The sequence below is a fragment of the Seriola lalandi genome, unplaced genomic scaffold (genome assembly GCF_002814215.2).
Source record: "Seriola lalandi dorsalis isolate HSWRI2012SDOR001 ecotype SW California unplaced genomic scaffold, Sedor1 jcf7180002054524, whole genome shotgun sequence".
NCBI classification, from domain to species: domain Eukaryota; kingdom Metazoa; phylum Chordata; class Actinopteri; order Carangiformes; family Carangidae; genus Seriola; species Seriola lalandi.
In genome coordinates this window covers 325,760-336,453 of record NW_019525077.1, presented here as the reverse complement: position 1 = coordinate 336,453, position 10,694 = coordinate 325,760, and the positions used below count along the sequence as shown (strand labels likewise).

General features: G+C 38.3%; 1 protein-coding gene across 1 annotated transcript; it reads right to left on the bottom strand.

The window, feature by feature from the left end:
- Positions 1-402: 402 nt before the first annotated feature.
- Positions 403-9,670, bottom strand: ckap2l (cytoskeleton associated protein 2-like). The gene is made up of 9 exons (XM_023414442.2): positions 9,506-9,670; positions 7,674-7,740; positions 7,511-7,565; positions 6,002-7,245; positions 4,290-4,485; positions 3,631-3,789; positions 2,942-3,002; positions 1,952-2,114; positions 403-959 (listed from the first exon to the last, which is right to left on the bottom strand). Exons 1-9 carry the CDS (start codon positions 9,543-9,545, stop codon positions 659-661), a joined length of 2,286 nt encoding a protein of 761 aa, XP_023270210.1. The 5' UTR covers positions 9,546-9,670; the 3' UTR covers positions 403-658.
- Positions 9,671-10,694: the final 1,024 nt, after the last annotated feature.

The window sequence follows — 10,694 nt, the reverse complement described above, 5'->3', positions numbered from 1 at the left end:
TGTTATGATGTTGTTTGTCTTGCTAAGCAATATTATAGTTTGTTTTATCTTGTGATTTTTTTTTTTTTTTTAGATTGAACAATACTGTAATTAAAAATGAATGTGAATGTGAATAGATGTGAAGACATGCAATACTTGCATCAATATGATTCACTTTCTTTTGTAATTCACCGATGCATCACATATTGATCTCTGCATGTGATTTTAAGGTGTGGTGAAAGTTACATGTTTATACAGTTTCAGCTTTTGAAAAAAAGCACTGTATTTGCATAAGCACAAGAGCTGTGAAATTCCATGCACATGCAGAGCAAAACAACCAAATGATTCCGGCTCTGGTTCAAGAGTGCAGGTGTGTGATGCTACCTGTTGTGCAGTGAGGATTAATATAGGGTAAGGTCTAAATAGGATTCAAAAACAGCCATTTATTTTACATTATATACACAAAATTTGAAGTAATAAAATTATACAGAGACCAAAAGCATAAACCCAATCATTTCTTCATAGGTAAGTGTGACAAAAACCTAACCTAACAAAAAAAGCTCATTGCCTGAAACGTCAGGTCCTAGTATTACAAGCATAAAACGCACGTTCTTTTCAGGAAAGAAATCTGACACACATATGGATATATGTTTTACTCAAGCACCCAAGACTGAACACCTTAATCGCAGACTAGCTGGACAAACACCTTGTCTTTAAGGGCTTCATTCTGTCTATAGATGTACATCGGCGTGTCATTAGAAGATGGGCTGGTTTCCCCAACCTCCTGCTCTTCATTGTTTTCTTCAACCTCCTTGGAGATCAGGTCATTGTAGGAGGTCACGCAGAGATCGTGGTCCTGGAGGGAGGCAGGGTATCGGAGTGAGGCTCTCTCGATTCGCACTGACCTTCTCACCGGGGTGAAAAAGCGTACCTCCTGACCGTTGACACGTGCTGGTTCTCTCTGTTGGCTTTGGGGGCCACTAAACGAAAAATAAAGACAAAATAGATCATCATTTTTCAAAATGACCCAACCTCTAAAAAAGGCTGGGCTCATATACCAGCCGTCCTCTCCATAATATTCTGGGAGGAGAGAGAAGAAGCTACAGCTGCAGCAAACATCTCATCTCTCTGGCTACAACAGATGCCAGCTGTTGCAATTCCCAAGCATTGAACAAATAACATTTCAGGACATCAACATGTTGACGACATGCTAATATAAAGTTGACAACTGAAAATCACTCACCCTCAAATTCTGTATACAGATCGTCATTTGAAATGTTCTGTGGCACTGTTTGCACACTGGCTTTTTGTTGACTTTAACTTGTCCCTGATGATTTGCGCCAAACACAAACTATCTCCATGCAAAAGTCTTGCCATGTTTTTGTTTTTGTTTTGGTTTTCCACAAGTCACAGTGGACCTGTTGCTGTATGTTAATTTTCTGCTGCTATTCCACATGTTGTTACTATTGTTTACTGTGCCTGCATTCTTCAGAGTAGAAGAAATGTAGGGTTATTACACAACCGTCATCAGACCTGGAAGAATCACTTCTCCACTACCAACGACATCTACAGTGCCGAAAAACAATTACAGTCACATTTTAAGAATTAAGAATAAAGTATCAGTTCTTGTGACATTAGTAGAAAGGGTATTATTACAGAAGAAGCATCACAATCTCTCGTGATGCATGAATTTCTTTTCCTCTTTCAGATGTTTCCACAGTGTGAAGACATCAGGTGTAATATTCATCACTGACTTTGAAAGATTTGTGTCTGTCCCTCACTGACTGCTGTTTATGTGATTCAGCCATTGCAAAACTTTAAATTCATGCCAGCTACTTATCTGCTACTCTTTATTTCTGTGTGAAATGACAAAAATATACTATATATAATCACCTCCTGTGTGCTGAGTCCAGTCTGGTTTTTCTACTCAACTCGACAAAGAAGAAACAATAATATAACAAGTCAAACCTACCCAGGAGTCGCTGTGATCTTATACTTGACTACAGATGAGTGTCCTTTCTCCCCACAGATGAGGGCTCTGACAGGTTTAGGGGTCATCATTGGGTTGTTGATACTCTCAGGAGAGCTCTCCACTGTTGGGATTTGGTCCTCATTTTTCTCATTTGCATCAGATGCTGAAAAAACAAGAAAACCTGAGTCATTCTTGTAAGAATGAACATATTATCTAGATTTCACTGTTGAAGTTATCAAATAAATTTTACCTTAAAAGGTGCATGAATTGATCTTTTTTGGCCAACAGGGTATAAAGACAAACAATAACATTATCATCTCTTAAAGATCTGGCAAATGTGTTAGCAAGCAGTTGCCCATATACACATCTAGCAGACACATAGCAACAATATCTGGATTAGCTGCTAAATGCTCCACTGTGTTCACCGGTGATTTTCTAACTTTGTTTGTCTGCCCTTTGGCACTAGACAAGTAGTCTCACTGAAAACTGCACTGAGGAGGGCAGTGAGAATGAACCAAACAGTAAAGTTGTGATAGTGAAAATCCAAAAATGTGAGTTAAATGTGAGTTAAAATCACATACAAAGAAATTCAAAAACAGCAGGAAGAACTTGCATTCAAATTACATTAAATAGTGCAACATAGTGATTATTACACACAAGATAAAAGTAACAAAGTCAAAGAGTAATACCTCATGCGATGCGATGAATCACACAGGCATTATTTCAACTTCATGGTCAGATTCGGTAAATGTCATTTGTAACACTAAGTGATGTAAATGGGGTAACTAATTGCATAACCCCTGCTCAGATAGAGGTGGGAAAAGAAAGCCTTCATGTTTTTTTTTGGCAGAAGGAAAGGAAGTTCAGAATGCTGAGAAAATCTTCATCCCTGGGCAAATGGAATCCTGATGTAAATTCTTCAGTAATGGTTTTGCAGTTTGGCTGCGTGTGAGTGTGTTTCAGCCAACATGTCCATCCTGGCCAATTTACCTTGGATCTCGTCCTTTTTCTTCAGAATCTCAAACACCACAGTCCGCAGCTCGTCCACTGGCTACAATGAAATATAAAAGTAGAAACTTAACAGGAACATTGAATTTCCAATATATGATTCTGTATCGCTGTATTGGGCTAATCCAGCAAATTAAATACAATACTACATGATGTTTGATGTATGTATGATACTGATCCTGTTAATCCAATATTACCATAAAGCAGTCCAGCTCAAAGCCTTTCAATATGTCAAAGAATGGTCTAATACACCAGATATATTATGGAGCAGACATTAAAGAGACTAGAACTATGAGTCTACTATAACCAACAACAATCCAAATCAACCAGAGTCTTTTAATTAAAGAGGTCTGTTATCAATGTGCTTGTGTGTGTGTGTGTGTGTGTGTGTGTGTGTGTGTGTGTGAGTGAGAGAGGGAGGGAGGCATGGACAGGTTGAGCGAATCAATGCACTGCACACAGGTGTACAATGAAGGTTTTAGCTATTTGAAATGTAAAATATTTTCAGTTCATTAAGAAATTGTGTTGGGACTTGTTAGACTGTGGCAGAGAACATCAATTGAGTAGGCGGTCCTTCAATGTGGACTAGGATGCAGTTGCCTTCACACAATGTAAACCAAGCTGGATTTTAATACATTTTTAAAAATGGCCTTGCAAATCTTTTGTCTTACCTCCAACACAACACGAACAGCCTCTTCAAACATGGGCAAGACATCCAGGTTGCCTTCTTGCTCCATCAGACGGGCCTGACAGATCCAGTATTTGGCAAACTTCTGGGACACTGCTGGCAGCCGCAAGAGAACCTCCCTCACTTGTTCTGAAGGGCAACCCTGTGGGTGCAAGGAAGACTCCCATCAAACTTTAGAATGCCTTCCGAGAGAGACTGTGTACAAGTGCACACAGTCCAACAATTCGCATGTTTCAAATTCTGCAGACCCCTAGTAAGTATAAACAATATGGTAGCTTTCCAACATGGTGACTAGTTCTTTCCAAGAACGCCCCCGCCTTACAATACTCATCAAACAATGTCTATGCATATTTCCACCGTAAAATGTGTCCAACACATAAATTCCAGAGAGATATAACAACGGGTTGTGGCAGATGGCTACACACGCTTCCAGTTCTTGTAAAGAGGGAGATTTTTCTTTTCTACTTTCACCAAGTCAGTCATTGCGGGAACTGTTGGGTTTTTCTCCATAATATTGTAAGTGCCTTGAAAAAATAAATAAAGTTAAATAAAATTAAATAAAACAGAATTTAATTACACATCCAGTGGGTTATTACATCAGACTGGAAAATCTAGGACAACAAAAGAGAATAAACCATATACCTCTCCAAGCAATTTGATGCAATCAGCCAGGGACCTGTCGACAGCACAGATAAGGGAGTGAGTCTCGTCTTCCTCCTTCATGGAGGTCCAGAAAGGCTGGGGTGCAGCCACTGTGCGCCTCACCTGAGGTTTTACTGGCATTGGAGGACGCTTGTAAGAAATACCTTTTGCCTCTCGCCATTCCTGCAGTTTTCTCCTTTAGACCAAATAAAACAGCAGAGGATACAGTTAAAATTCAACATTTTGTTTGGCTTTATTTTTGGCTTCATTGGACAGCGCACCAGACACACACAGGAAAAGAGGAGAGAGGAAAAGTTTGATCACTTAGGTCCCAGGACAAACTGGGGTTGATGCCCGGAACATTTTATTCTACATGAGCAACTCTTGGTTTCTACTTAACAATTAAAGGGACAGACAAACCTTTTGGAAAATCTTATTTAACCAAACAAGGACACATTTTCAACTTTAAACCTATGCTTTCATTTGTATTCATTTATCTTCCTATTTAAAAAAACAAAATAACATGCACTTATATTAGGAACAGCTGTACATTCACCATGTTTATTCATGCAATTATCTAATTAGTCGATCAGATGGCAGCAGTGCAATGCATAAAATCGTGTAGATACAGATCAGGACGATAGCAGACAACCAACTCAGAGGAACCAGTCCCTGTCCAAACCAGACTTCATCACTATCTTTCTACCAAAAAGCAGTCTGTACATGCACAGAGATCTAATCAGATTCCCAACTCCCATGGATTTTACAAAACTTTCCATCAATCCTTGATCAGATTCTTTGTCGCCTATTTTACTTCATTCTTGTATATCACATGTATTATTTTGATTGGTTTATTTTGTTAAATGAAAAGAAAAGGGTATCCCCTATACTTTTAAAAATGTAAAACAAATTTGAACAATACCCTAGAATTATCAAACGGATATTCAAAGCAATGAACGGTGTTGTATGATTAAACAAAAACTAATTTCTAATCATCACTTGCTCAGAATGATTAATTTGAACAACTGATAGAAATTCATAGAACAAAATGATAACATCATATCGCTGACACATGATTAAGGATGGGATATTGTTAAGATTTTTACCAGTATTGCCTTTACCGATACTGCTTATCGATCTCGTACTTTAACGGTACTCTTATCTGTACTTTTTGTTATTTTGTAAGAGAAAAAATTAACCAAGAAAAGAATTGACATTGCTTGATTTTATGATATTGTACTCAATTAATATTCAACAGCATTGTTTTGAACAAATCACTATCATAGACTGATTTTGTAATGATGGTAATGTAAAAATAAATGTAATGCCCAATGATGTATTACAGGACCTTTTTTGGACAGTATTTTTTTTACTGTGCAATCGCTAACTCCACTCCTCTGAGGGATGTACAATTGGAACTGAATGTCTTACTTGGAAACTGAGTTGGTAATGTCAGAGCTCATCTCGCCCAGGGCCCTGTTTAATACTGGGTTTTGGTACCCATCCCTACACATAATAATTTCAACAAATAAAAACTTTCATCTGCCAAACTGCCCTAAAGGCAACCTTTCTTATGAATCATATACAGACACACCTGTGAGTCTCAGGCCAAATTACCCCACAGTCAACTAGAGCAGAAATGCAATGATTCAATGGTACCACATCATGGTTTCATGCTGTGCATTTACCAGTAGTTGTACTGTGCTACTTACATTCTTTCCTCTTGGGCAGCAGTCATTTTCTTTCCTTCAGTCTGGGGAATGATCCTGACTGAGACCTTTGGCGTCTTCATGTTTGTGGCTTGTCCTGTAAGGCTGATGGTCCTGTAAGGCTGCGGCACCGTCTGTGACATCACTGGAGCGCCTGTTCTTTTTATGCATGTTTGTGGCGGAGGGGCATTTGCTGAACTGTGTGCCTTTTTGCTTTGTGTCTCTTTACATGTCTTGGTTTTCCCTCCCAACTCAGCCACAGCGGCTCGCGTAAACTGACCACTTACCGCTTTTGAAGTGCGCCTGCTCACTGCGTCATAGGATGTTCGGCTGGGGACTTTGCATGATTTCCCATTTTTTTCTCCACCACCTTCAGATTTCTGCTTTGTTGGCCTGTCTGTGGGCTCACCAGTTGATCTATTCGTTTTTGACATACCTTCTCTCCCTTTAGGTTTAATAAGTGCTTCTATGCACTTTGAGGTGGGCACTGGTTTCCATCCATGACTTGATAATTGACTCTTACAAGATGACTGAGAATGTGTCCCCAAAAGTGGTTTTGAGTTAGACTTGTCCTGACTCTGAACTTTAATGCCAGCTCTAGCAGTTGAAGAAACAGTTCTCTCATTAACAGGGTTGTTTAGAGCAGTGTTACGAAGTGTTTTCCTCTGAGCTGTAGCAGAGCTCTGGGAATCAGACACTAATGATGAGGTGCTGGATCGCACTTTGTTACCCACAGAAGTAGTGGTGGTATTTGCTGCTGCGGCAGGAGTATGTGTTACACGTGACTTTGTGTTTCTTGACTGGGTTACTGCAGGAATGAGCCCCGTTTTTGTTTTGACAATTGGGCCAAGACTCATTCTGACACTGACTGTTTTCCTTGGACCTGACCAGGCAGAATTTGAATTACTGCTGAACTTTGTGTTGGAAGCTGCATTTGAAGAGGCTCTGCCTGAGGATAGCAGTCCTGTATTTGGTGGCTTTTTGAGTTGGCTGGTTGCATTCAGGGTGGATTTTGAGGACACAACAGTGTCCATTCCTGTAAGAACTGGATTTTCATTACGTTGTGGCTGTGCTGGGCCACCGATTGAAGATGGACATTTGCCATTTTGCCGTCCAGTCAGGATGCTGCCTTTAACATTCACTTTGTTAGTGACACCAAACACTCTTTTGGCAGGGAGTTTTGTGGTTTTTGTGCCTTCAGATCTGAATGTGTCAGCTGGAGCCTTGTTCTCTTTTCCCTTAACAATCTGTGAAGACAAAAATAAAATATGTCGGAAATTTAGAGTAAAACAAAATGAAAAGTCATTCAAATAATCAGGGCAACTCAGCACCACATGATGTTAATGTCTCTTCCCTTTTCAGTGCTTCCTTACCTGCGCAAATAAGAGTCCCACTTTCCCAAGAATTTTGACACATCGGTGGGATAAACATAAATCTTGTTGCGCACGTATACTGTCTACTACTGTATACCATGTACCTGCGCACACACACACACACACACACACACCCTACCTTAAATGCAGACGTCATAGGCTTCTTAACCTCACAGTCATCTCGGAGGTATGGCCTGAGGAGGAAAACCTATTGATTTAATTTGCTGTACACAGAACAAACTTGATGACATGAACTGTTTGGGAGTTAGACAACATTTTAGCAGCAACATTTTTTTTCTTACTTATGGTTGGGCAGTTTCAGCCTTCCTTTTGCTGCCAAGTATTCCATCAACTTGTGTTTACGTAGCTCTGTGACAGAAAATTACACAGGATTTGAGCATTGTCTACACTAATAACTTTTAATTGTACTTGCCAGTAAATTGTATATTATAGATTCATATCTAGTGTTTGAACTATAATAATTTATGTGTACTTCCAAATAAATATACACATATAAAATTTATAATAGGAAAATTGCAGAACTCCGGGACATAATAAAATGTGGAACTTCTGGCAAACAAAACTTAACTATGGAGCAAAAAAAAAAAGAAGAGATTTTTTTTCTCCAACTGTGTCAGCAGCATGTGTGATCGGATCACATTTCCCCACTCTATATGCAAACAAACATGTATGTGTTGCAACTGTGACAGATGGGTCCACTGTCAGTGTGTTTGAGAGACAAAGTAGATCACATCTCAGGCAGGTCATTCCATTTCAAGTCAACAGAGGCCTTCCGACTGACCTTTGTGGATTTGCTTCATACTTAATGTGAACAAAGTAATTGTTGCCAACAACTACTATTTAAAATCTTCAGCTTGTATCTTCTTGAATTTCTTTAATTCTAAAGGTATGGAGACAATGACCAGCCATTAAACAAAATAAGGTAAGGGGTGGGGACAGAGACACAAGGAACAGTAGCACATGGGCTATAAAAACAAAACAGCACATGTGTAAGTAAACAAAACCTGTGAAAATCATTTTGATACCTTAATACATACATACATACATACATACCAGGTACCACTGGTTAATTGTTTTAGGATAGACTCATGCGTGGGCAATATGCGCTTGAAATAAAGATGTGAATTTTACCTCACAAATCAGAATTTTCAATAATGACTTTACTTATATTAAGTATGAAGCAAATCCAACATGGTCAGTCACAGAAAATGTCTAAAATCTCTGAATTTGACATGGAATTACCCAAGTGTCCTAATAACATTTCACAGACACTTACTGCCATCTGGCTGCAGGTTGGTGATACATAATACTCTTGTGGAAAATCTACATTTGGAAAAGGAACAGCAAACAAGAGCTGAAACAATTAGCGATTACTTGATTAACAGACAATTGATGATTGACTCATCGTTTTAACCATTTTTCAACCAAAGAAAGACAAAGGTTCAGTGGTTCCAGCCTCTGAAACCATTTGCTGTTTTCCCTGCTATATTTTAAATATATATATATATATATATATATATATATATATTAATATAGAAAGAACGGACAAACAAATTGTGTAAATAGTTTAATTAGTAGTCTGTTGCAAACTACTAATTTAACACTTACTTTCTCAGTTGACCACTAAATCTAGCACTGTCCCTTATTTGTATGGGAAGCCTACTAAGCGGTGTGTAGCTGCTATATCAGTGTTTGCTACAGGTCTGATGGTGCTGACTACAACACCACAAAAAAGGACTAATCTACCCCCTGCAATGTCAAAACGACCACTTTCAGTTTATAGGTGTATAACATATCCTAATACTCTGCAAACACAATCAAAACATTGAATCCTAACATTACTGCCTACAGCAGCCAGGCATGTAAATGTAGGAGACAACATTAGACTCGTGTAAGTGAAATAAGACCTTTAAACACCTTTAAGGTCTTTTTGAGGAAGCTTTATTCATTATCGTTTTAAGACTGCAGATATGGATTGAGTTGCGTTAATTTGTCTACAAATTAAAAACGTTTCCAGTGAATGTGTAATGACTGCTACCTTGAGTTAGCGATAACATGCTAACCAATGCTAACCAACGAGTGAGCTTTTATGCTACTAAATGAGTTCGCTAACCTTTTCTGGAAAGTATCGATACGGTCTCTCCTTCTTCCATATCTGTTGGACTTCAATTTCTCCTTTTGACTTTGTCCAAATTTGTTATCACAAATTCCTCTTTAGACCCTTTTTTGTCGTAGTCGTTGACAATACGTTGGACTGAAACTGTAACAACTGAGCTCGTGCATCCAGTTTTGAAATTGCCGGGAGTGAACGCCTCCTCTTCTCTGATTGGACGATTTGAAATTTCGAAAAAAAAAAAAAAGAAAGAAAATCACGCATGCGCTAAAACTACGAGCCGCTTGGAGCAGAGGATGCAAACAAACGGCACCTGCAGGCTTTAATCTCGGCCTGGGTGCAAAAGTTCCCTTAATATACACAAGTTTGGGCGGATGATGTATTTTGTTGATTTCTGAAGTGAAAATAAGTAAATACAACCTCTGCAGCAAACAGTTATTAAAAATGAGAATTCCTTCAAATGTTAACTCTTACTTTTTATTTCATAAACAAAAAAAAGCACACACATACAAATTATCTATCTATCTAGAGTAAACTGAATGCTAGTTAAGTATACTTATGTGACTTTTCCTGTAGAATGGGGTAAAAAGATTGTTTTCTTAAGTAAAATAATTCCTATATATAAAAATACTGAAGTATAATCAGGAAAATATACTAAAAGATATCAAAAGTTAAACTTCTTATACAAAACTATTGACAGTTTTATTGGATTATTGCTACAAGTGCATCAGCTGGTTGGATGATCAGAAATTCTGCATGCAAAATCTCATTCTGCCAAGCACAGAATGTGGAGTACTACGTACAACATGTCTCTTTAAAAGGTGGTGGGGTAGAAGTACCTCAGAATGCTCCTAGCACTATCCATAATTACTAATTGTCATAGATATGGAAAACCTTAAACTTAAGAATGCTGGTTTGTGTCTGGGTCTCTAAGCAAATACTGAGGCTGTAATTTGTGATATTCTTTGTGCACTGGAAATTATAAATTAAGAGTTGGAGGAGAATTCTAGTCCTAGTTCACTTACTGTCTTTACAAATGGATTACAGCTAATGTCAAAAGAGGTGACAACTCCAATAGTACACCTTAATTGTTAGACCAATGCATTTCTGCCTTCACCAGAAACATCTTAAAACATACAGAAAAATTTAAACAGGGTGGGTTTAAAACAGAAAAAAATCAAAACAACCA

Coding starts and splice junctions, on each gene's coding strand:
- ckap2l (XM_023414442.2), bottom strand. CDS start 9,545: ATGGAAGAAGGAGAGACCGTATCGATACTTTCCAGAAAAG. Junction 4,486..6,001: donor GCTGCCCAAGAGGAAAGAAT/GTAAGTAGCACA, acceptor TTTGGTCTAAAG/GAGAAAACTGCAGGAATGGC. Junction 2,115..2,941: donor GAAAAAGGACGAGATCCAAG/GTAAATTGGCCA, acceptor TTGTTTTTTCAG/CATCTGATGCAAATGAGAAA.